Source organism: Podarcis liolepis (genome assembly GCF_965112155.1).
Source record: "Podarcis liolepis genome assembly, chromosome: Z".
Taxonomy (NCBI): Eukaryota; Metazoa; Chordata; class Lepidosauria; order Squamata; family Lacertidae; genus Podarcis; species Podarcis liolepis.
Genome location: NC_139570.1, coordinates 40,844,739 through 40,870,648, shown reverse-complemented (window position 1 = coordinate 40,870,648; position 25,910 = coordinate 40,844,739). Strand labels below are relative to the sequence as shown.

Genomic DNA, 25,910 nt, shown 5'->3' with positions numbered 1-25,910 from the left:
CGACCCGGATGTGCACTGGAAATAATGCTTGCGCATGCACGAATAACAGGACGCTGGTGGCGCTGTGGGTTGAACCACAGAGCCTAGGACTTGCTGATCAGAAGGTCGGCGGTTCGAATCCCCGTGACGGGGTGAGCTCCCATTGCTCGGTCCCTGCTCCTGCCAACCTAGCAGTTCGAAAGCACCTCAAAGTGCAAGTAGATAAATAGGTACCGCTCCGGCGGGAAGGTAAATGGCGTTTCCGTGCGCTGCTCTGGTTTGCCAGAAGCGGCTTAGTCATGCTGGCCACATGACCCCGAAGCTGTATGCCGGCTCCCTCGGCCAATAAAGCGAGATGAGCGTCGCAACCCCAGAGTTGGTCACGAATGGACCTAATGGTCAGGGGTCCCCTTTACCTTTACCTTTATGCACAAATAACACTTGCACATGCGCGCATGCTATTTCTGGTGCTCCTCCGACCCGGAAGTGGGCAGCCGTGCAGCACAGCACCAGTAAGAGCAGGCAGCAGGGGTTGCTGCGGGCTGGATAAACGAGTCCCTCGGGCCTTATCCGGCCCGCGGGCCTTAGTTTGGGGACCCCTGAAATAGACCAATAGTTTGAGTCCACCGAAGTAGCTTCCTGTGTTCCTGAACATCAGGCAGAGATGCAACTGCAAGCTGCTCTGGGGACTGGCAATTTGACTGTATCTTTGCACTGGAATGACTGCATGATCCTATCACAGCTGCTGCACAGATGTAGCAGAATCAGTGGAGACTGAGAAGTGTTCTGTTCAGAGGAGTTTGTCATGTAGAAATCACCACCCGTAATTTAACTTTAAAGTCCACTATCAGATGCATGATTTGTTATCCCAAGATGGGTGTGAGCGTGTACACATGTGTATGTGTGTGTTGATATCTGTCTCTGTCTATCTATCTAATGTTAGCAGTGAGGTTAGAAAGAGATGCAGTGCAATAAATGCAGACTGTGTGATTACTGCATTAGAGCTTTATTGTATATAAAAATAATTACATGACATTTTGCAAAGCAGTCAAACATGGCAGTTGTAACCTGCTTAACAACTGTAGTGGAATTAAAAGCCCAGTTGGTTGTATCCAGTACTAGGCCTACTCAGTGTAGAACCATTGAAAATAATAGACATTACTAATTCAGGACTTTTAATTTCAATGGTCTGCTCTTAAGCCGTTACAGTGGTACCTCAGGTTAAGTACTTAATTCGTTCCGGAGGTCCGTACTTAACCTGAAACTGTTCTTAACCTGAAGCACCACTTTAGCTAATGGGGCCTCCTGCTGCTGCCGTGCCGCTGGAGCACAATTTCTGTTCTCATTCTGAAGCAAAGTTCTTAACCTGAAGCACTATTTCTGAGTTAGCGGAGTCTGTAACCTGAAGCGTATGTAACCTGAAGCGTATGTAACCTGAGGTACCACTGTATTTCTGTTTGGGCCACAGGATGGAACTGAGCTACTTGACAAGAAATTAGGCGGGGTGAGATCTGGGCGTTATTAAAGGTTCCTCAGTCAGAAGGTCAGGAATGCAGAAGGAGACCAACTTCCCCAAAAGACTGCGTCATCTGCTTCCACCCTTCTGTGGAGACAGCAACCCATGGCTGCACTTTTGGTTCAGTGTGGGAGGCATGACAGGCCTAGATGATGCTCCACATGAACTGAGGGTGCACCCTAGAACATTTCCCCTGAACCCTCTTGTGACACACACACAAACTAGCCTACTGGACAGAGGTAAAATTCACATCCCTTGCTGCAGCCATTTTTGCTCTGGCCCTTCCCATCCCTGGAATGTGGCCCTTGTGCTGAAAAAGACCACCCACTCTTGCTGTGAGTTAATGCTTAGAAATCGCCCTGATGGAGTTTTCAAATATAGAGCTCAAGGGGGACAGGTTATAGATCTGGAGTACAAACAACTGGGATGGTATCCGCCATAAAGCCCCCTTAGAGTGAACAGGAATAGCAAGAGATTTATTTTAATTAGAAAGTCCCTGATTAATGTTGCTCTTTGGCTCCTGTCTCAGTTTTCACCCCTCTTTTTCTCACACCCAGGAAGGGAACACCTGTTTCTGACATGACTCTGGTGATCATTTTACTAGAGGGCTCAAGTATATTTTGAATTGCAGAGCAACTTGCAAAATTCCTAAATGTAGCCATTTCATAACCCACAATCTCCCCACTCAGTTTTTTAATGAACTTCAGTATTTTATAAATAAACGTTATTCTCTTTTGTGCTTAAAAGCTTGCCTGGTACAAGTAGGTGATCAGGAATTTCCTGCAGGCAATTGTCCAATCTCCATCCCTCTTCCACCAACCTTCTTGGTTTCTGTGCCAGCAAAAAGGAAGGAAAGCCTTTTGCTCTACAAACAGCCTGGAAATGCAACAGGCAGACAGAGAAGAGATAGATCAATGTCTTCCTCTTCCACCAGTCCACTTTTTTGTTTTACTAGCCTTCTAAGAGGCTAGTACTCTATGGGCTCCTCCAGATGACGTTTTTATTGAGCATCCATCATGATTTTCTTACACAAAGCTTCCACAGTGGTTGGATTATATCCAATCTTCATTGAGCATTCATTCCGATTTGTTTGTTTGGTGCTTAATAAGTCTTCTCTTTAATTATTTTTTCATCCCATACTTTTTCAGTGCATTTTCCTGTCACTTTCCTAACTGCAAACAGTCTGGTTTATTTTTTTAAAAAAGTTGGATTTGTTCTAGCAACAGAAGGTTTTAATCCACCTTAATTGTGCAAGTCTAAATTTCCCTGGTGGGCTTGAATCCCTCTTGCAAAATATTGACAGTCTAGAGTTTACCAATGTATGCTTGTTGGCCACTGAGGGATCCTTTTTAGCAAGATGGTTACCCCTCCCCATGCAGGCTAGTAATTTTGTAGGCTTATCTGCAAGGTTGATTAAAAACAAATTATGCTTATTTCTTCAAAACTCCTTTTTGTATCCTGATGCCACAGTAATTGGCTAAATACCATATAAGTTTACTAGGATGAATTGAAGGGCCTCATTAAATGGAATGTGTGTAGGAATTGGTGAGCGTGTAATTTCAGTTTCTCTCTGCTTCTTATTTTTCTAATCTTAAATTCACTTCTCCATATTTCCACATCAGTTTTTAGTTATTATTGTTGTCATTTTAAAAGGTCCTCATGAAAAATTCATCAGCATTTTAGCGCACGTCTTGCAATATGCCCATTTGTACGCAAATTTGCCTGAGATACATGCCCTTTTATGCACACATTATGCATATTTGCACATATTACTTGGCTGGAGAACCTCACTGCAACATTTAGGAGAAGCGCGAAATTTGAAAGATGTTTGTGCTTCAGTTCGTGAATAGTTTCAGAAAGTGTGAATTAGACAGGTTCGCCTTTAAATGCAAACTGAACTGAATTTCTCTCCCCCCCCCCCCCACCGCCTTCTTTACCAGTGTGTTCTTGGTGTGCAGCCAGGATTTTCAGAGCCTAGCTGTGCTTCTGAGCTTTGCTACCATTCCTTTGAGATGTGGTTTTCCTCACTGCTGCATTGTGGATTGCCCTGACTTGGGCTAAGGAGAGGGCAGGGAGAACTCTCTCTGGTTCTTGGAAAAATTGGGACCTCAGATTTTTAAACTTGGTAGCATCAAAGCTGAAGAATGTGCGTCATTCAGGCTTAACTCTTCCCTATTTCTTATAGCCTTCCTTCTCATTTTTGAAAAATTAGCCTCTCTTTCCCTTCCCCACCCTCTTGTTCATGCTAAATGGGCAAGAAATGCTGACAGCATGAGGTAAGGAAGGAAGCCTTTAGCAAGATATCCCCCCCCCCAAAAAACATATTGCATTTCAGGCTGTGATTTTGTTTTTGTGGTTTTTTTGTGTTTTTTTGCTTCTTCTGCAATCTTGCCAAGGGTGACTTCCTTGATAGATGAATGTTTTTGGTGCTCATTTCCCTCCTTCTAATAACACAGGGGTTGATAGTGTATTGTTTTTGCGTTTGGAATATGCTGCAAGCCAAGCTCCAAAGATGAAAACCTTTTCCTAGAACCCCTTTCCAAGGGACTTCCACTGTTTCTGGGAAGTGCGAGGGGTAGGGAATTTTGGTACAAGCTTCTATTGATGCTGCACATATATGGTATTGACATATATTTAAAACCCATAGCTTGGGGAAGAACCCTATCAACTGCTAGTCAAGGCTTTGGGTGTGCCAGAGTCTGCATTTCCATTGCGGGGCCACAAGAGGGCACTACAGAGTGGTTGATCTTACTTGGCTATAAGAGTTTTGTGTTTGTTTTTTTATATTCCTGGTTGTGGAGGGGGAAGAAGACAACAAAGACACAGAAGATGAGGAGGAAGAAATAATTTTGCTGTGGCTGGAAATAGAAACTTCCTGAGATAGAGAGTGAGATTTATGAGCTGCGGTTTGCTTTCTTTAAAAGCATGTGCGCCCCCCTCACTTTTTTTCTGGGAAATGAGCAACAATGGTTGAAATCTCTCTCTCTCTCTCTCTCTCTCTTTCTCTCCCTCCCTCTCTTTCTTTATTTTGGTGGTAATAGATGTGTCAATGGAGCTAAATATTTGGAGTTAAGCAAAGCTGTAGTTCCAGAACAGCAGGCTGAATTCTGTGACTAATTGGCAGATTGAACTGGCAAAGTCCCTGGCTGTTATTCAGAATGTTGTTCAGACCACATTTTCAAGAAAGCCAACCTAACCCACAGTTCCAATACTTGCGTTCAAACCAGAGATCAATTATCCATCGGACTATATTCTTCTCTGAATTCTGTTTTGGTTCAAAATACGCTCTCGGAAAGGTATATTTTGCAGTGAAATTGTTTTTAGAGATGCATATCTTAGGGGAAAATTCATAGAAAACCAGTAAAAAAAAACATTATTTGTGGGCGGGGATGCATATACTATGCGTGTTTTTAGTGAAATGGACATGCAGAAAGTGTGTATGATGAAATGTGGATTTTTAGTGTTCTTTTAAAAAAACACAAAACAGGAGGAAAAGGACTGACTTGAAACAGAAACTGACAGAAATAGGCTGATCTACCTATCCCTAGTTTGTAGCAGGGGTGCAGTGTGCCTCTGCACAGAGACGCATTGCGTCCCCTGTCAAAATACTCGTCAGCAAAGAACTCGGCACCAAAGGCCAAATGAGCCAATTCAGAACTTGCCACAGAAATATCGCTGACTGTTCATTCTTCCAAATAAGTGAGCTGCTCCTATGCATAATATCTAGTGGGGCTGGCCTTTCCATTAGGCCACGTGTGGGGAATGCTGGGGCCCCCAGCTCCCATTATCCTTGGCCATGGGCCATGCTGGCTGAGGCTGACGGGAATAGCAGTTCAGCAGCAACTGGAGGGCCAAATGTCCCCCCATCATGACAGAGTGAGGTGGTCCCCTCAGGCAGCGAGTGCTGGGATATATATTGGGGGAGAGTGAATGGGCCCAAGTTAATCATGTCAGTCTCAATGGGGCTGTGTGTTGTGGCCTGCGGAGAGGGGGCAGCGCCAGATTTAGAATGCTGCAGGCAGTTCCCCTGCACAAGTGCCAAGCTGAGGAGTGGGGCGCAGAATTGAGAAGATCCATCAAAGAGAAGATTCATTGAGGAGCGCCAAATTTTGGGCTTCCTCGAGGTGTCATACGAACAAAAATTACTAAGGTCTGCCCCTGGAGGGAGTGTGGCTGAGGTGGGGAAAGTAGCCTAGAACAGTGTTTCCCAACTGGGGACTGTATGGCCCCCTGGGAACCCCAGGATATTCCAGGGGGAGTCACAGGTGAAAATTGCATAAATGGGAGGCCACAGCACAAGGATAGGGGGCCACGGAGGGAAGTGATAAGGGAAGTGGTGGGGAAATCCTGATTGGCTGACTATCCACTTGGCCAATCACAAGTGGATAAGGGGGCAGCCCACCAGGGCCTACTGCTCCTTTTTCGCCACATGCGTTTTCTTGGAGCAGTCCTGGTTTGCTTCCGGCGGGATAGGGCGATCGTTGAGGCTCCCGTTTTGACCAGTGGAGCCCGCGATCCAGAACCCCCGGGTCAGCTAAGTGCGGTGGTGGGGTGGCAATGGGTAGGGCTGGGCGAGCTGGAGCTGCTTGTTGCTGCTGCCGGTGCTGGGCCTGGTGGCAGCCTGTGCGTGACTCTGCAAGGTGCAGGGTGAAATAATGGGCTTCAGATGGTGCTGAGGGGTGCAGGGCCCGTCAGCAGTGTCGCCCGGCTCTGCAAGGTGCAGTGTGAAATGCACCCCAGTGCCTATCCAAGCTCACTTGCATCTAGTAAATAACTGTCTACTCAGAAGAAGACTGTACTGAGTTCAGAGGGCCTTACTCCCGGGTAAGGGTTTGGGGGGCTATAGTGTTTTATCTGGGCAGCCAGGGCTCCCCCCAGATGACAAGATCTTTTTGCACCAAGTCAGTAAGGGCCACTTGCTTTTTAAAATTCTCCCATGGATACGGAACTACCTGTGTGCCTTTTGAACTGTGTCTGTAGGTTCTCACCAGCCTTTCCAGATTGCTGGCTTCACACAGGAGGGGAGACAACCAGAACACACAGACTGGGCTGCCCACGTTTCCGGTAGACACCGCCCCCCCCCCCACATCACCCTTGACTGTGAGCCAGCTTGGGCCTTTTGCCCTCAGCCAGCTATGCGTCTGTTGGCAACAGCAAGCCAGAGAAAGGGAGTTGAATTGGAGCAGAGCTCTGATCAGAATTCTGATTATGTATTGATGTCGTTTATGACACTGTGTGTTTATTTTTATTAAAGATTTTCTTGGTTTACAAAAGTACAGGCCTTGTCTCTTTTTTCCAGGTTGTGCAGTCTTTCTTACAAATCAGTTTTATTTGTTGTGGGACATTAGTGTTGAGTACAGTATAAGGTTGGGGAAGAAGAGTGGGGAGAGGAGGGGTGGTGTGGTAAGGCTTATATTCTTTTATATAGTGGCCTTGTGGGGTTTTGTGTCAGCGTCAGCTGGGTAGGTTCTCTTTCTATTCATTTATTACATTACCTTGGTAGGGAGAGGTATTGGGGGGCAGGATGTGGTTGGTTGCCTGCAGTGGGGTTTGTTTGCATTTGTGGGGGGGGGGGTAGGGCTTGTTGGGTCAGGTAAGCCAGATTGATTTATATGCTGTTTGAAGATTCTTGTTGTCTTGTTGGGCTGTGTATGTGATAAAGGGGAGTCATACTGGGGTGAAGGCGTCCTCTTCTATTGTCACTGTGTCAGTTTCAGTTTATTGGTTAGTTTTTCTAGTAAGGCTGTTTTCCATACATTTTTATACCATTGGCCCATGTTTACCCCTGACAGGTCTCTCCAGTGTATGGCTATGAGGCCAGTTCTGGGGTGAGTTCTAATACCTGTTTAATATTTTTGCATATCTCTTGTAGGGTTGGATTTTGGGGCATTCCCACCACATGTGGAGGTATGTGCCTGTGGAGGTGCATCCTCTCCAGCATTTCGATGAGATTCCTGTGTGTATTAGTACTAGTTTCCGTGGTGTTAAGTACCACCTCTAGGTGAGTTTCAGAGTGAGTTCCCTTATTTTGGCTGATATGGACTTAAAGGGAGGTTTAGACCACATTCTAGTCCGTTGGCTGGGGTTAATTTCATAGTGTATGTTGTGCTCCCATTGTTCTTTGATTGTTCCTGCAGCCAATCGGAAGCCGTGCTTTGGTTTCCAAACTTTTTAAAGTCGAAAGGACTTCCGGAATAGATTCCGTTCGACTTCTGAGATACCACTGTATTGTGGATACCATCCCTTTGCCGTGTTCCTCTGCTGCCAGGAGAAGGTTTTCGAAGGGGGTCAGGGGCCTAGTGGCTGCTGACTTTACTGCTGGATTGTTTAAGAAGGCATGTAGTTGATGGCGTGTTAGCCAAGGTATTTGGGTGTCCCCTAGGTTGTCTTGTATTTCTTGTGTTGGTATGGGTTTGTTGTTTTTGTAGAAGTCTTTTAGACAGTGTACATCTTTGGCTTGCCAGGTTTCTATCTTTTCATTTTCTGTTCAGCTCCGGAGGCCTCCGGCCCTTGGAACTCTGCTGGGCCATTGGTGTGCTCCAGTCCCTGTGGGGTTGAGGGGTTCCGCACGACCTGCCGGGTTGTCATGTTGGGCACTCCTGGTTCCCCCCTCCCCTGATCGCGGCGATGGCGGTGGCAGTGTTGGAGGCCCGAGGACCAGTTGGTGTTGGCAGACCTTAGGATGCTCGCCATCTTGCCTCGCTGAAAGTCTCAAGCTTTTGTCTTTCTAACTCTGTATGTGTGTTTTAAGGGGAATCTGACTGCAGTCTATTTGTTTTTTTCCTGGTTGAATTTCCTGTATCACTGCAGAGTTTAAACCTCCCTCCCACTTGGGGGCTTCGCGGAGGGACGGGACGACTCATTTGAACAAGGACCCTTGCCTTTTTGAGGTTTCTACTGAAACTGCTTTCATCTAGGAAAGCTGCTAAGCTGCCTTTCCCAGGAATTTTAAAATGCTATTTTCCTCTCTCCCCACCCCCCAAATTGTAACCTTTTATCTATATTGAAAAAATTGAATTTTTTTTAGGGGGGAGGGGAATCCCTCAGATTTAAGCGACTGAGATGTGTTTTAATTAACATCTCTTTCTTCCTTGAATCACGCTCCCCATCACTTTCCTTTCTTACCCCCGTTCTCTTCTTGAAAGTCTCACATATGGAAACACTTCTGGTGCCTCTTAGGAATTTCCACTGTGTGCATGGGGGCCCTCTTCTCGTTTCCCTCTCCAGTGAAGAGAAATGCAACGTGCTATTTTGGGAGAGAGAAACTCATAGATTATTGGATGGTGACATTCTTAGTATTGTTTTTTAAATTTAATTTGCTAACTTAACTGTGTTGATGATAAAGAGCCATTGCTGAATCAAGGCCAGCCATCCTCCAAATCAGGCATCCTGTTTCCCACGGGGGTCAACTAGATGCTTATGGGAAGCACCTAAGTAGGAGACAAGGGCAAAAGCCTTCCCCTGTTGTGTTGCTTCCCCAGTTTCTGATGTTTTCAGGTGCACAGCTTTTGGTGGTACCTCGGGTTAAGAACTTAATTCATTCTGGAGGTCTGTTCTTAAACTGAAACTGTTCTTAACCTGAGGCACCACTTTAGATAATGGGGCCTCCCGCTGCCGCTGTGCCACCACCGCACGACTTCTGTTCTCATCCTGAAGCAAAGTTCTTAACCTGAGGTACTGTTTCTGGGTTAGCGGAGTCTGTAACCTGAAGCATCTGTAACCTGAGGTACCACTGTAGAAGTTTTGTGACTAATGGCCACTGATGGATCTGTCCTCCATGAATGGTCTAACCCAGTGGTTTTCCACCAGTGTGCCATGGCATCCTGCGGTGCTTTGAATGATGGTCAGGGGTCCACAGGCAACACTGGCCTCTGTCCCTCTTTCCTTCCCACCCTCTTCTAATGCCCTCTTGTGTCTCTGCCTCCCAAAGCCTTGCACAGCTGTTTGCTGCAGCAGCCCTGGCTACAAGCTTCCCAGGTGAATGGTTCCTCTGGGGCTGGCCAGGAGGTGCTTCCCAGGCCACAAAGGGGCAGCGTGAGGACAGGGGGCAGAGGGACAGCTCAGAGACAGGGGCGGCTGCTGTGGCTGCCCGGAAGACTCCCAAGGAGAGGAGTGGAGAGAGGAGGTTGAGGGAATACAGTCATACTTGGGTTGAAGTAGCTTCAGGTTGAGCGTTTTCAGGTTACGCTCTGCAGCGACCCAGAAGTAACAGAACGTGTTACTTCTGGGTTTCACCGCTCGTGTATGCGCTCAAAATGACATCACGCGCATGCACGGAAGCGGCAAATCGCGACCTGTTCACGCGCAGACACGGGTTGCGTTCACTTCAGGATGCGAACGGGGCTCTGGAACGGATCCTGTTCACATCCAGAGGTACCACTGTACTCCACAAGGGAGGATGTTCGAAAAGGGGTGAGCGGCTGCTATAACTGGGGGTGACATAACTGGGCTCCTTAGTCCCACAGGCGTGCTGCAGAAACAATGTAGTTGGTCGAGGGAGCCGTGGACCCAAAAAGGTTGAAAACATGAGTTTGACCAAACTGCGGGGGGCAGTGGAAGACAGGAGTGCCCGGAGTTCTCTGGTCCATGGGGTCACGAAGAGTTGGACACGACTAAACATCTAAACAACAACAAAAAAAAAACCAAGGATGGAGACCAGTGGTCCTCCAGATGCTTCTGTACTACAAATCCCATCATCCCTGACTATTGGCCATGCTGGACAGTGTCTTCTTATCCAAACATATCCATAGCTCATTAGTGAAGCATCTGCCTTGCATGCAGAAAGTCCCTGCTTTAATCCCTGGTAGGGAGAAAATCCCTCTCTGAAACCTTGGAAAGTCTCTGCTAGTCCGTCAGTTAGTGTAGACCAGAGGTTTTCAACCCTTTTAGAACAAACAACAGCTTGCAACAAACAGTTTTGCAAGCCTTTGGAAGGCAGAGAGGTAAGAGGGCATCAGTGGAGGGAGGGAAGGAAAGAGGGACAGAGGCCAGTGTTGCCCACAGCACCCCTGACCATTATTCAAGGTACCCCAGGGTGTCACGGCACACTGGTGGAAAACCACTGGTGTACAGTACTTACTGAGCTAGATTGATCAATGATTTGACTCAGGAGTTTACTTGCTGCATTAATTTCAGGGCTGCGGAGCCGGTGGCCCTCTAGATTTTGGAACTCCTATCAGACCCCGAGGCAGCAGGGTTAATGGTTAGAGATGATGGGAGCTCTGATAGGAATTAGGAGCCCGATAACATCTGGAGTGCCATGGGCTCCCCACACCCCAACATCTATATTGTATCGATTAATTTACAGGCACAACCGTGGAGGAGCAGGTCAAATGTGTCCAATCTGTGGTGTTTGTATATTGCAATTTGTTTGATTTCATGCGCGCGCGCACACACTTGCAGCTACCAGCAAGTTAACATTTTCGCGAAATGCACCTAAATATTTGGGAGGTCGGGCGCGAAGGAGCTGCCTCTTTTACGCGCGTAAAAGAAAGCGAGAAACTCAGCCCCGCCGCGGACTACAAATCCCAGGGTGCGCTGCGTCCTTCAGAAGGCGTTGATTGGCTTCCTAGTCTGGTGGAGGCGGGATTTTGGGTGGAGTTCCACCCCCAATCTTCAGAGGTGCTTCTTGAATGGTTGACTGTCTTGGCTCGCGGGTTGAGTAGGCAGGAGCCGGCCTTGCGAGGTGCCCCGTTATGCCGCGAGGACGGCTTTCTGATTGGTCAGTGTACCTACGTGAGGGCGTGGCGCAGGCGAGCAGCCGGGGCGGCGATTTGCCGGCGCGGGAAATGTGGGCGGGCGCCCGGCTGCTTCAGCGAGGGGTTGTTGGCCGGCGAGCCTAGTCGACCAGCCGAGCCGAGCCGGGCCGGAGTGCCGGTCGGTCCCAGAGCGGGAGGGATGATACGCGGGAGGCGCCGCAGGCATGGAGCCTAGCAGCGCCGAGGCAGCCTTCCCGCAGCTTTTCGCGCAACGGTAATCAACCGCCGAACTCTCGGGTGGGCGTGACTTGCGGTTCGAACCACAAGCCTCGCCCAGTAGGCGTGGCCTGTCTGAAAGGGCGGGGCTTGGTATTCCTGAGTGGGGCGGGGATTAAAACGAGGATGCTTTCCAAAGAGCTGGCATGACAGGCAGAAGTAAAAAGGGTGCAGCTCTCTCCTTCCCCCAACAGTAGGGCAGGCTGCACCTGCTATAATTCTTACCTGTCTTATACCTTGCAGGGTTGTTGTGAATATGGGGCAGGTGAGGAGATCTAGCATGCTGCCTTTTGCTCACCAAGACCGTTTAAGATACATTGTTTAGATTTTAATGGATTTTGTAGTCTGGTCTTTTATTGCGCGCACAAACAAACAAACAAGCACCTTCACACCTTTTTAAACGGTTTCATCTCTTTTGCACTTTTGTGATTATAAACTGCCTCAGAATAATTTGATCTAGGAGCATAGGAAGTTACTTTATACCAAGTCAGGTCTCTAGTTCCCTTATTATCAACATTCAACTGGGAGTGGCTCTCTAGGGTTTCTTTTAAAAAGAACCCAATAATAATATTTCTCAGTTTCATTTTACAATTTAAAAAGTAGATAATAATCCAAATACAGATTTAATTTTGGCTTTCCCCCACCCTTTCCGTGGTTCACTTCCTTATTATCTTTTCCACTACAGTGGTACCTCTGGATGCGAATGGGATCAATTCCGGAGCCCCGTTTGCATCATGAGCAGAACGCAACCAGCATCTCCGCGGGTTGCAATTAGCCGCATCTGCACATGCACGTGACGTCATTCTGAGCTGGTTAGCCTTCCAAGGCCCCAAAGCATTGGTAGAGGGAGATGTGGCAACAATGCCTGTAGCCCTACCACCTTGAGTTCTCAGCGGTGAGCAAAAGGAGGGGATTGTAGACCCGCCACTCAAGCAGACGTGATGGGTATTTGGAGGAACTGGGGTCATCTCTTCTGTTTCACTCCTATGGGGAGGGGATGGCTCTTGTTCTCACAATGTACAGAAATTTAGTGAGCAAATCTATTTCCTGGCATGGAGGTAGAGTCACATGTGGGGGGGGGGAGCTTCAGGCTCCTGTTAAAAGTACAGGAGCTGAGCCAATGCAAAAAAATGAAAACCTCCGTGGTGGGAAGGTTTCCTTCCCCCATCTTCCTGTGGGCATGGTGGCTAAGCTAATTGCCAGTGGATTTGATGGGTAATTATTTCCATCTTGGGGGCTGAGGTTCCTTTAAGAAGTGTGTATAGGACTTCTGTACTTCCAGGACACATTAAATGGGGATGATTCAGCAGCTGTTAAATCTCACGCGAGTTTGTGAGGCTTGTGGAATCAACTTTCAGCAACAGAACCCACTTTAGAGTTTGTGGTTGCCCTTTAATGTGGAGAGCATTAAGGGGGAGCCACTGAAGTGCTCTCCCATCTGCCGTCTAGCAACTGCCTTTCCATCAGGTTATATGAACTGCTTCCATGCCAGCTTTAAGAACTGGTGCTTTTTCTCTCCTCCCTCCTCATCCCCTTTTTCTTTTGTATCCGTGTCTTTTAGACTATAATCCTGAGGTCAGGGACTAATGATATTTAGTAAACTTCTCCAGAAGCCTTTTCAACTGAAGAGCAAGATTAAAATGCTCTAATTAAATAAAGCACTCTTCAGATATATGCATGTTTTGTTTAAAGCAGGTTTGCTCTGCTCTTCAGCTGAAAAGCCTCCCAGGGTGGCTTCCAGAAGCCCTCAACTGCTTGCCTTCTTACTTACAGCCAGAAAATATTGGAATGAGTTGGCTGTCATTTGCTCTTGCTCCACTTACCATTGGTCTTCCTCCCTTCTGCCCTGCCGTTCTCACTAAGCACCATCTGCAGCAGAGAGCGACACCCACCTTTTCTCCACTTGCCCATTTTATCCTTGCAGCAGCTCTAAGACTTGTTAGGTTGAGGGATTTTGACTGGCCTAAGACTACCCTGGCAATTTCTGTGGCTGCGTGAGGAATTTGAACTCAGCTCTCTCCTGTCATAGTGTGATGCTCTAACCACTATACCACCCTGCCTCTTGCTTACATTCTATTCTGTTGTCTGTGCACTGCCATGGTTTTGGCTCACCCACTGCTGTTTAGGCGTAATTTTAGTTGTTGTTTTTTTCAAAGACAGCTGGTTTTCATTTCAAAACCCATCTTCCCAAAGTTTCAGGGTGTTGACTCCCCAATTTATGGGTTTTTCAGAATTTGCTGTTTGTTTTTAGGTCTGAGCAATGCTTTTCAGCCTCACTGGGGCAAGGGGCTTGCTTTATCATATCACAGTATGGAGTCCTGCCTGGGTGCCCAAGTCTAATTCTGGTGCTTTTGTAACAACTTTGATTATAAGATGTATTTTGGGCTTGTATTGACTTGAGAAAGCCTCTGAGTCGGAGGGAGGGAGGGTCTTGTTTTTCTTTGGTGCAAATCAGCAAGTGTTTCTTGAAATCCACTAGTAAATCCTCAAGGGGAGAATCCATAAAGGCCTCAGAATCTCTCCTCCCCTTCTCAAAAAAGTTATTTAAAAACGTCTGGCATTTGGATTTGCGCAGCTATCTTGAAATCACAATAAACAATCTTGATCCAATTTTGTTCCTTTGAACTGCCTTATTGAAATAAATGTTCCCGTTGTTTTTATTTCCAGAGACACTGAAATTAATTGGACCAAGCAAGTTAGATTGAAACCGGGTTTGAATTTGAAACTCTTTCTGTCTTGTCTTCTGTGTACTTGTGTACACCATTGTTGAGCTGGGCAAATCAACAAGTGTACATGGCTGGTACCTGTGTTGTGTGAAATGTGCTAACTAACGTCTTGTAGAGTTGGAGACAAAAGCTTGACAGTCTAGGTCAAGGACTCTTCTTTAAAAAAGAGCACAATGGCAGATGTCTTGGAGGAGAAGAGGACCATGGCTCATTGGGCGGAGCACCAGCTTGGCATATGTAATGTAACAGGGCCAAGAAAGACTTCTTAAGAGCTGTTCGACAGTGGAATTTGCTGCCAAGGAGTGTGGTGGAGTCTCCTTCTTTGAAGGTCTTTAAGCAGAGGCTTGACAACCATATGTCAGGAGTGCTCTGATGGTGTTTCCTGCTTGGCAGGGGCTTGGACTCGATGGCCCTTGTGGTCTCTTCCAACTCTATGATTCTATGATTCTCTTTGTCTCTAAGACTTTGGAGAGCTGCTGTTGGCTGACATCACACAGATAGATGGGCAGATGATCTGACTTGGTGTATCAAGTAGCTTTATATGTCAGCTGAAAGTAAAAGGGAGGTGTTCCTGTTTGTTCCTTCTGCTTGTCAACAAGAGACAAGTGAAGGAAAAAGCAAGGAAGAGAGAGATGTGGGTGAGGGATAGTGGCAGTGGTTAGCAGACCAACTGTGGGCCAGATTGAGCCTGTGCTCCTCTAGTTGGCACTATATAAGAAGAGCCCTGCTGGACCAGGCTAGAGGCTCATTCAAACCAGTGCTCTGTTCTCACAATGACCAGTCTCTTGTCCATGAGAAGTCCACAAGTAGGACCTTGAGTGCAGCTGTTGTGTTCCCCAGCAACTGCTATTTCAAGGCATACTGCCTCCAACAGTGGAGGAAAACATGGCCTTTGGTAGCTGCCTGCTCCATGAATTTACCTGATTCTCTTTCAAAGCCATCCAGGTTGGTGGCCATCACTGCCTCTTGTAGGAGCGCATACCATATTTTATCTTTGTGTTGTATGAAGGAGGACTTTCTTTGGTCTGTCTTGAATCTACCAAAGCTCACCTAGTTGGATGTCCCTGAGTTCAAGTATTGTGAGGGTCGGACAAAGGAGTCAGACTAAATAAATCCACTCCTGCAGCTAGCAGTATAGGATCCAGCCAGAGCTAGGTCCTTCTCGGAAGTCTTAGCAAAATACATTTACCAGGTGCAGTTGTATTTCTTCCTTCCTTTTTAATTGTATATTTTGTTGCTGAAGCTGGTAAATACATCTCATGGTTTGCTTGCTCTTCTGACGCTAGGCAAGAAAAGAACACCCCACCCTAACCATTCGCTGTGCAGCCAGCTTGACTGTTGTGTTTTTGTTGAAAAAAGTGTTGGATGAAGAAAGGATCTTTCTTTGTACTTCTTCCAAAATCTCCCATTTGCACCAACCCATCTCTTTTTAACCCAGTGCCTCTTTGGGGAACTCCCTCCCTCCAAAAATAAAGAGAGCTAAAGTGTGCATTTGATCCAGCTGGCTTTCTACTGATTCCTGCAGGACAGAATAATCTCAAACAGGATTTTTATGAGGGTCCTGAATATGAGTAGATCATGGGGCAGGGCAGGGGGACAGGGAGGGAATGTGCATCCGGATCTACTAATTAGATCATTATGGATAGTATGAATTTTCAATTTTGTCATCAGGATGAGAGATCAACGCTTTGAGAAAGAGAACTGCTGAAACCAACTGGGTATGTAATCATAATCACTCCTTCAAATAGCAAACCCAGTGCTCCAGTGCCGGCAGGACTAGAGCCAAAACTGAGAAATGAGAGGGCTCAGCTTGCTTGAGTAAATCCCAACAAATGCAGAAGTACAAAAATCTAAAGGAGTTGCATCCAGCCAAGTTCTACTCAGAGCAGAGCCATTAAACTTAAAGAACTGCCATATATGGTGGTCATGTGCCAAGGCGGCAGGATTCTGGGATACTGTTTTAGTGAAACGAGCAAAATAACAGGCAAATATATTGTTAAAACCCCACAAACCGGCACTGCTAAACCATTTTAAGGAAGAAAATGAGTACAAAGCAGAGAAAAAATGCAATATAATAGCAAAAGGGCTATATGCTATGACCGTTCTCATTATCCGTCTTACGCAACTGGGTATTTTAAGAATCTTTATTATCTTCTTTATTGTACATATTTTGAAAATAAATAAATAATAAACAAAACGAGGGGCAATTAAAGAACCAAAATTAGCCATCTCCATCAGTTTCAATAAGTCTACTCTAAGTAGGACTAACATGGGCTACAGCCACAACCTCCTCTCTCAAAGTCCAAACACAAAAAAAAAACACAACAGCACAGCAAACACTGAGCATACTTGGTGACCTCTAGTAACTTTGCAATGTTCATTAGGGAGTGTCAAGTCGTTTATTATGGTCAATGATCAGTATCAGGATAAAATCACCAATTACAAAGTTTAAAATCTCAGAACAAACTAAAATAAAAACAAAATTACATATACAGCACATTAAAAAGCAGTTCTAGTTGATCATTTATCTGTCAGAAGGGAACCCTTCTGATTTAGGGGTGATCATTTAGCGCTCAGTTACCAGAAAACTAACATTATGGCATTTGTCAAAAAAAAACCTAGGGGACACTGCTGGACTATAGATGGACATAAAGTAGAACAGGTCTCCTGCAGTTATGGCAACAATTTTGTTGCCCGTCTTACTTGCACATTTTTAAATCTTAAGCACTAGTCTGAGGTTCTGCTGCTCCTTGTTTGCGTTTTCCAGATTCAATTTAGGCTGCATTCTAAGAGGAAGCACCAGGCGGCTGGAGGAGGAGTGTCTTTGCAGACTCATTTTACCTATGTGAGACCTAGAACATACTCAAAGCCAGTGCTATTTTCCTAGAAAAAGAGGTGCCAGAGCTCCCTTATTCTTTTAGAGTGGCAATGGTGCCCGCTTGAGAGGGGGCCAGATCTGAGTTCTGGCTGAAAAAAAGCCCTGTCCAATGCTGCAGGAGAATGATAAGTAGAGAGAGCAAGCAAGCTGTCACTGGGTGGTTTTCTGCTGTTAATGGCTGAAGCTCCTGCTGGGCCCCCAGAGAAATCCTAGGTTACTGGAGAATGCAGTTTTTGAAAACCGCTTCTCCTTGGTGCTGGCTCACCTGTCATTTACAGCATACATCTCAGCTTCTAGGCGAAACCTCCACTTTCCACTGGCAGTGGATATGTCAGGGTGGGGTGGGAGAAGCTAATCTCAAAAGACTATTTATATGAATTGCCCTGAGACCTGTGGATATAGGCTGGTATACAAATAATAATAATAATAATATCAATAATAATAATAATAATAATAATAATAATAATAATTCCCTTCAACTGAGGATCACAGGCAGTTTACAGTGTAAAAACACATAAGTACATATCAAAATAGCAGTGCCACTCCCCACAAACAGATGCAAAATGTTAACAAAATGAATGTCACTGAATAGCTGCCCCAAGATGTTCTTGGTTTGGGATCTCTCCCTTTAATTCTTTGAAGCAGCCACTACACCTGCAAATTTCAGTATCCTCAGTGTGATGACACAACTTTCTTTTTGATTTGGGAGCTGCAGAAAAGCGCCCCTCCCCCGGTATCGCCGACTGTTTTGCTTAAAATTCCATCCACAACCTTGTCAATAATAGAAGTCCACCCAACCAGAATTATTTCAATGCTAGTTTCTGTGGCAACCAGCATATCCAGCCACAGAATTAGATTACGGGAAGAATGAGTTTTTTAAAAAATAATGGAGGGGCTTTTTCTTTACTTTTACAGGATTCACTTAAAATAAAATCCTGATTCTCCCGTTTCCCCCCAGTTTCATACAAACTGTTTGCATATCCAGGAACTTTGGATAGCTTTTCAAACACATTTTAATGGTGCACAGTTATTGCTACACCCTGTTCCAATTCTTCCACATGGGTTCCCAAGTAATGTAGTTATTGGCTCCTGATAGTTACTAGATGAAACTGGTGTTTCTTGCATAAGCTCTGCTCCTCTGTAAAGTCTTTTTAGGTTGTGGGACGAAAGAGCTTCATGCAGCGTTTTGCTCCAATGCAGTGTGTCTTTAAAAAGGAGAATTTGTCATCTGAATTTCTCCCTTGGATTTGGAGTTCTGAATGACCTCACCTTGTTTCCAGTTGAAGTGAAATGGCAAGGAATGCTTTGCTATTTCATTATTCCCACTATTTCTGATGTTCCGGATGTGAGTGCTGCTGCTTATTTAGCCCAAACAAGCACCTAACATGCACAAAAAAGAGAGAACTCTGGTTCAGGAGAACTCTAAAGCTTGGAAAAGTTCAAAAAAAGCATTAGGCAAATAACCGTCAGAAAGGGAACCCCTCTTCCTACCTTCAGAGACGTAGGAAGGTCAGGAGGTACCTGGTGCGGAAAATTTCTTGTCACCCACCCCATTGGGTTTTGAGTTTTTTTGCCTGAAAAAAATGATTTTATGTTATTAAAAGAAGTAATCGGTAGCATAGATATCAAAGGAAAAGCGAGAGAATAGTCCCTATTAGATACACGGGAGACACAGATACACAAGCACACAGAAGTAAATAACCCAACCTTGGGGAGAGGGGTGGGAATGTACAGTTTGCTGTACTTAGCCTCGAGATGGGAGACTGAAAGTGCTTAAAAAATAAAAAATAAAAGTCTTGTGTCTAGGAATATTTTTCTGCAAAAGCATCAGACTGGTTGTCAAAAGTGTAAACTTCATTAATAGACCCTATTTAAAGGAATTGGTCAGTTAGCCACAGAATTGCTTTGCTGATTTTTTCTCAAATTCTTTTAATTACACAACTGCTTTTGGGGGGTCCAAGCTTCATGCAGGGGAGACTAGCAGGGGGTGGCGGAGGGAAGGGGATCCTACTTTAGTGCAGGGAAGACTAGGGATTATATAACTATATCTGAAATTTCATGTATATCAGTTAATATATTGACCCTGCTCCACTGAATTGAAATTTCAGCCTTCACGGCATAGGAAAATGGCCAAGTAAACAGCTATTTTGGTGGAGGAGGGTCAAGATATTAACTAATATGCATGAAATTTCATATATAGCTATATAATCCCTAGTGTAGTAAGATAAGACCTTTGGAGAAGGCATTTTCAAAAAATAATTATTATTTTTTTATGAACCGCCCTAGTAGGGCAGTAATTGTTCCTTGATAATTTGTCAACCCCCTCCATGATGGAACCTGGGGTGGTCTGCCCCCCTCTTCCTACACACCTGCCTACCTCCCCCCCAAACAGCCCAAAGAACACTGAGTATGCTCAATAGCCACATGATGCTGGCTGACTACTGGGGTGGGGAACGGACTAGAATGGTTGCAATCCTGAATAGCGGCACTCCAGGCTCTTAACATCTCATTGCTATTTTTTTATTTCCATATTTTATACAGATCTTTCAGCTCTTTGGCCTCCTTTCCTCCTGCTGCATTATCAGTGCACCTGGTGTGCATGTGTAAAACATACAGAAAAGGGAATCTTGATATTACTGTGTGCATGATTGCATCAGGACCCTTTGTGTGGCTTTTTGATGCACAGGTATGCTTGTTTTCATCAAGCCAAAATGAACAAGTGGCTGGAACAACTCCACCACGAGGAATGTTGCAGTGTTTGGAAATATATAGAGGAAAAAGGGAGCAAGCAGTGACATGACTGAAGTTTATGAAATTATGCATGGCATGGGGAATGTAGATAAGAGGAAAGTTTTTCTCCCTCTCTCATAACACAAGAATCTATGGCCATCCAATGAAGTTGAATGTTGGAGGGTTCAGGACAGACAAAAGAGAGCAGCACTTATTCATGCAATACACAGTTTACTCACTTCCACAAGAGGCAGTGATGGCCACCAACTTGGATGGCTTTACAAGAGGATTACACTAATTCATGGAGGCAGCTCTTGAGGAGTTGGTCAAATGCTTGCTATCATAGGACTAGCTCCAACAGCAGCTATGTTCTGAGATCTCATTTAGTGTGATGAGCACAGCTTGTCTTGTGCTCATGTTTCCCTTTCCTCTGTTTTGGCTTTAACTTCTGATTTTCGCCAATCACCATTTCCTGTGCCACCCAAACTCAGTTCGTGTGAATTATGGTTTGTTTAAAGTTTAAACAACGTGTCTTCATAATCCATGGTTTGAAGTTGACTTGTATCAGACAAACCATAGTTAAGATGAACCACTTTTTTTTTGTTCAGACTACAGGACTGTTAGGAAATGAATGCTTTTGAACTCCTTGTGGCCATGCTGCAGGGGAAAGAAAAGCTCACTAGTTATCATTGTGCTAACCTGTGGGACATAAACTGTGAATATTAAACTGTGGTTTAGCACGATGGCCAAAACAACTCAGCTGTGTACCTAGATCCTTGGAAGTTTTGTCAAACCCAGGTTATGATCATTCCCTGACAAAGGGAGGGAAAGAAGCCCTGGCCCATCTCCAGCAGTTAAGCACTCTTTACAGAGGGGGCTTTTCCTGAGTTGGAGCTCTGCTTAGGGCAGATAAGATGCTTAATGTGGTGCACTTGAGGAATCTCAAGTTTGAACAACCAGTGTGAGTGGACACGCACTTGTAAACACACATGTGAATTAACTGGCTGTGACACTGTTATCAGTGTGTTTTCAGTGTGCAAAACCCAGCTGTAATGTTTGCAATGCTCCTTAGCTGCCCGAACCATCTGCCTATAAGGTTGCTATGGGAGGGGGCCATAGCTCAGTGGCAGAGCACATGCAGGACCTAAAGGTTAAGGTAACTGGTGGCAAAAAAGACTTCTGCATGGTACCCTGAAGCATTACTACCTGTCACTTCAGGGGGAAAAAATACTGAGCTACATGGACCATTGGTCTTGCTCACTATAACACATATTTGTACATTAAAAGGGGATGGAAAAAGGGTGGGAGAGCGAACCGTGTGTTCCCTCTGCTCTGCCACCCTCCAAAACAACCCATCCCCTTTGCTACTTGGGACCATAAAGGAGGAAGCTTGGGAAAGGATCTTCTCCCTTTCATCACTCCCTTCCATCTTGGAGCTAGAGCAGATTTAAAGGCACATTGGAAGTTGTCTTAGGGACGCGGGTGGTGCTGTGGGTTAAACCACAGAGCCTGCCAATTGAAAGATCGGCGGTTCGAATCCCCGCGGCGGGGTGAGCTCCCGCCGTTCGGTCCCAGCTCCTGCCTACCTAGCAGTTCGAAAGCACCCCTAAGTGCAAGTAGATAAATAGGGACCGCTTTCTAGTGGGAAGGTAAACGGCGTTTCCGTGTGCGGCGCTGGTGCTGGCTCGCCAGATGCAGCTTTGTCACGCTGGCCATGTGACCCGGAAGTGTCTTCGGACAGCGCTGGCTCCCGGCCTCTTGAGCGAGATGAGCGCGCAACCCTAGAGTCGGTCACGACTGTCCCTGATGGGCATGAGTACCTTTACCTTTACCTTTAGGAAGTTGTCTTATACCAAGTCAGAACAACAGTTCATCGAGCTCAGCATTGTCTATGCTGACTGGTAGAAGCTCTCTAGGGTTTCAGGCAGTGGACAGATAGGAAGTCTTGTATTCCATTAAGATGTCTGGGGTTGGATCTGGGATGTTCTGCACGCAAAGCAGATGCTCCGCTTCTGGGCTATGGCGCTTCCTAAGCTAGTACTGTAGTTAAGAGTGTCAGCTCATGTTCATATTGCCATACAGTAGCAACATTGACTGAGTGATCTTGGGTTGGATAATCTCAGCTTAACCTACCCGGGAAGCTTGTTGGAATATTAAAATGGATCTATTCAGTGAAGTATTGTCTACACTGACTGGCAGTGGCTCTCCAGGGTTTCAAACGGGACATTTCCAGCCCAACCTGGAGATTGCAAGGTTGATCCTGGGACCTTCTTGCGCACAAGGTGTGCCCTTGAGCTACAAACTAGTAGCAATATCCTTGGAGGTATTCATCTTAGTGCTGGAAGGAAGGGCTTCCCAGGATACTCCAGCAGTGCTGCATCAGTTTCAGCTCTTCCAGCTGGCTCTGGAGTGGCCTGCCGAAAGCCAGCCAACGGCCACTAGGTCTGGAATTGAGGCCAGGTTTAATGTTTAGCCAAGTGGGGCAGACGAGGGGGTGGAGGTGGGGGTGATCCTGAGTGCTTCTAAGTCGAGAAGTCTTAGCTGACTGGAGAACAATGAAAAAGAATTGTGATAGCTAAAACCAAAGGCCAAGGTAACATTGGAAGTGGTGGGGACAGTTAGCACTGAGCAGTCTCTGGATCAGTGTTCCAAAATGTCTGAAAGGTCAGGTATGCATCCCAAATGCTCTACATTTTGGAGTTTTAAAGAGAAAGCCCATCTACTGTGTTTCTGCATGAACCCTTGTTCTTCGTGATTGAAGGGAAACTCATGCGGAGTGGCGACAACCAATCTCCTCTGAAGGCAAGTAAACACTGTGTGTCTACACTGGCAGTGACCGGAGAGTAGCATGAATAAAAAAATTATAACAAAAACATCCACCATGTATCTTAATCTTAAGTAGAGGTTGGTGGGGTTCATCTATCAGAGCTTGGCCACAAAGAGAAAAGTTCTTGCAAAAGAAGGGACATTTTTATATATTTCTGTGTAGGAGTATGTGTGTAAAAAAATCTTTTCCTCCCATTTTTCTTCTGAAAGATGTAGGCAAGCATGCTAAAAAGAAAGTTAAAATTGCACTGTGGTTTTTCAGCGGAGAACTCGCTTTGCAAAGGGAGGTGGACAGGCTGCTTGCTCTCCACCCCCCACCTAGCATTTAAGCGCTGCAGGATTTTCTTTTCCCTTTTTGGTCAGATGGGGAGAGAGAGAGAGAGAGACTTTCACAAACGCAATTACAAGCTACTGTCTGCCTTGGCCCTTCTCTATTGATCATCATGTCATGACTAAATATTTAATTGAATCTTAGTTTTTTCTTCGTCTTCTTTTTGCCTTCCAATTAGGGGGCGTTTCGCTTCTGTGACTCCCTCCACTCCATCCACCCTTTCTCTCCCCCCCACACCCTGCCACCCTTTATTCAGAAAGCCAGGCTCTGCAATGGCTGCGTGAAGTTGTCTATGTTTCAAGGAGGGTCTCCTGCAGTGATGAAGCTAAACGCAGCAGCAGCAGCAGCAGCAGCAGCAGCAGCAGCAACCCTCCATCAGCTGAACTGAGAAGCAAAGCAAAATCTATCTTTCCCCCCACATCTCCCCCCCCTCCCCGATAGCTTAGAGGGGCCAGTTAGCTATGTCTACTGATGAAGCACTTTTATTCCAGCTCTGTCTCCGAGGACCTGGGCTGTAGACGTGGAGAATTCAGCCGAAAGCATTATGGATCGGTAGAGCTGGTAAGTTTTTTAAAAAAAATTCCCTCCTTATTTTATTTTTAAACAGAATTTTAAGCACAGCCTGTTTCATCCACCCGAATGGTTTTTTGTATAAAGCATCTTGGTGCCTCCTAGCCACGGCTTATCGATTATTCTTGGCTTATCCTCTCTCCCACCCCCACCCCGATATTTGAGTTACAGCAGGCAAGCTGAAATCGGTGGGTGTGAAAAGCTTGGTGTCTCTTGTTGAGTTGGATTTTAATTGCTCTTCATTGCTGTTTATCTTTCAAATCGAATGCAATATGTACAAATGCCTCTCTCTCTCTCCTGGGGTTTTTGTAGTCTGGTGGGAAAGCTTGTCTTTGCAGCCCAAGGGCAGTAAATATACCCTGGTTTGTTCCCATGTAAGAGACGCTGGAGGCTGGCATGAAGTACCATAAACTGGTAATTGATTTGGGGGAGCCTTTTCAATTTTTATTTATTTATTTTTTTGTACAGGAGGTTTTGGAAACATGACCAGAATTTTAAGATGTGGCAACAGGAAGTCCGGAAAAGGGTTCTCCTTCCCAAACATCTTGTCTTTCTGTCTTTTTTTTTTTAAACCCATTTGCCATCCATTTGCTCCATTCTTCCCCCACCACTTTGATTTTTGAATGGAGGTTGGAGAAAATGCTCTGGCACACACTGTGCAGCAATCACCTGAATCAGGGTGCCGTTTTTGGACTCTGATTATTTTGGAATGGAATTGTACTAGTTGGCCACAGAGGAAGGAAGGAAGACTGGAGGCAGAGGAACCCTTCCTCTTGCTGCCACACAATTGCAGGGGTATAGCTAATGGTCAGATACGTGTGCATCCAGGTATTGGCGCCTGATAGATTATTGTTGGGCAGTGCCGTGCCAAGGAGACTGAATCCGTGTGTGTATTTGGGAACTGTAGGGCTAGCAATTTCGATAATAATTCACCAAAATATGTTCTCACCCAGGAGGCTACTGTTTGGTTGCTTGTTTCAAAAGAAACATATATAAATTGAGGGGCAGGGATTATTGGTTCTGTTTTTGCTTTTGCTTTTATGGTGTGATTAAGATTAAAGTTAATAAGGATAGCCCTGGCTGAGTGGTAGAGCATCTGTTTTTCATGCAGAAGGTCCCATGATTGATCTCCAGCATCTCCAGGTAAGGCTAGGAGAGATCCCTGTTTGAAACCTTGGAGAGCCTCTGCCCATCAGTGCAAACAGTACTGAGCTGCATGGACCCATGGTCTGACTCAGTATAAGAAGTTTCTTGAATGCCCATTATATATCTGCAGGGAGGGCACTAACTTAGTAGCAGAGCATCTTCTTTGTGTGCAGAAGCTCCCAGGTTCAATCCCGGGCATCTCCAGGTGGGACTGTGAATGACCCCTGCCTGAAACCCTGTAGAGCTACTTCCAGTTAGTGTAGGTCAGGGATGATGAATCTGTGGCCACACAGATGTCCCTGTACCTGGCATGGCTAACGGACAGGGATGAAGGGAGCTGTAGTTTACTTGCTTATCCACACCATTGGAGATTATATGGGGGCCCATCTGCACTGAGAAAACGCAAGGGACCACCGTCATCAGTTTTATTTTGAAAAGTGCCCCCTCCTGCTTTCCCTTTCTGGAAAGGAGCTGCAAAAAGCAGCTTACAAATAGAAAAGCAAAAAAAGAAAAGAAAAAAGCACCAGTGATGCAGCCATTAAAACACAAATGATTCAATTAAAAATAGCAGGAAAAAGCAGTGTGCAAGCAGTATCTCCCTCGTCTCATCTGAGGAGTAAAGGGCTGATGGATTAGGCCAGCACCCCACCAAGTCTCAGCACAGCCAACCAGATGCCCTCATGTGAAGTGCTCAGGCAGGACCCAAGCACAACCTCAAGTCTCCCCACTTGCAGTTCCCATCAGCTGGTACTTAGATCAGAGAAGTAGAATAGAGCCATCCATCTTAGCAGTCAGGGTCAGTGTAAGCCTGAAAGAGTCCCAGAGTCCCAGAGAGGTGCATGTTTATCCACTCTCTCTCGGAAGAGTGCTGGATTGCTGCTGCATTTCAGATTCAACCTACTTTCATGAAACTTGAACCAGTTACTTGCCCTGCCATCAGTGGAGAAGGGTGAACACTCAGCTCTCTTCTCTCCCCACTTCCCTTTCTGCGGTCCTTGTAGATACTTGAAAAATTAGTTTTCCTTCCTTTGGAAGGGCTGGCACATCCAAAGGAAGTGCAAGGTAAACTAGTCTGAGGCAGAGTAATTCACCAAAGGTCACTCAGTGAGTTTCATGGTTTGATTAGGGATTCGAGCCCAGGTCTCTTCGGTCCGAATATAACATGGTGATCACCACCCCACACTGGCTGCCTGGCTTTCCCTTTTCCTCATATGTTTTTGAGTTCTAGCTCAGC

The 25,910-nt window shown here is 45.8% G+C and overlaps 1 protein-coding gene and 1 long non-coding RNA gene across 6 annotated transcripts in view; one reads left to right on the top strand and one right to left on the bottom strand.

Moving 5' to 3' along the window:
* The window catches only part of GARNL3 (GTPase activating Rap/RanGAP domain like 3), a 102,969-nt gene that overhangs the window by 7,352 nt on the left and 69,707 nt on the right, over window positions 1-25,910 (top strand). The window contains exons 1-2 of one of the 5 annotated variants that reach the window (XM_083485808.1): window positions 10,659-11,216; window positions 23,452-23,521. The exons of 1 other annotated variant lie outside the window; for it this stretch is intronic. In XM_083485808.1, coding sequence (XP_083341934.1) covers window positions 11,191-11,216; window positions 23,452-23,521 — 96 coding nt within the window. In that variant the 5' untranslated portion in view covers window positions 10,659-11,190. Of the gene's footprint in view, window positions 1-10,658; window positions 11,468-15,871; window positions 15,914-23,451; window positions 23,522-25,910 lie in introns of those variants that run through there. 3 more of the 5 variants (XM_083485807.1, XM_083485810.1, XM_083485806.1) reach the window with 3 other exon arrangements.
* LOC310698672 lies at window positions 18,029-19,106 on the bottom strand. Its single transcript, XR_014521684.1, has 3 exons — window positions 19,085-19,106; window positions 18,565-18,647; window positions 18,029-18,453 (listed from the first exon to the last, which is right to left on the bottom strand). It is a non-coding gene; the product is annotated as an uncharacterized lncRNA (long non-coding RNA).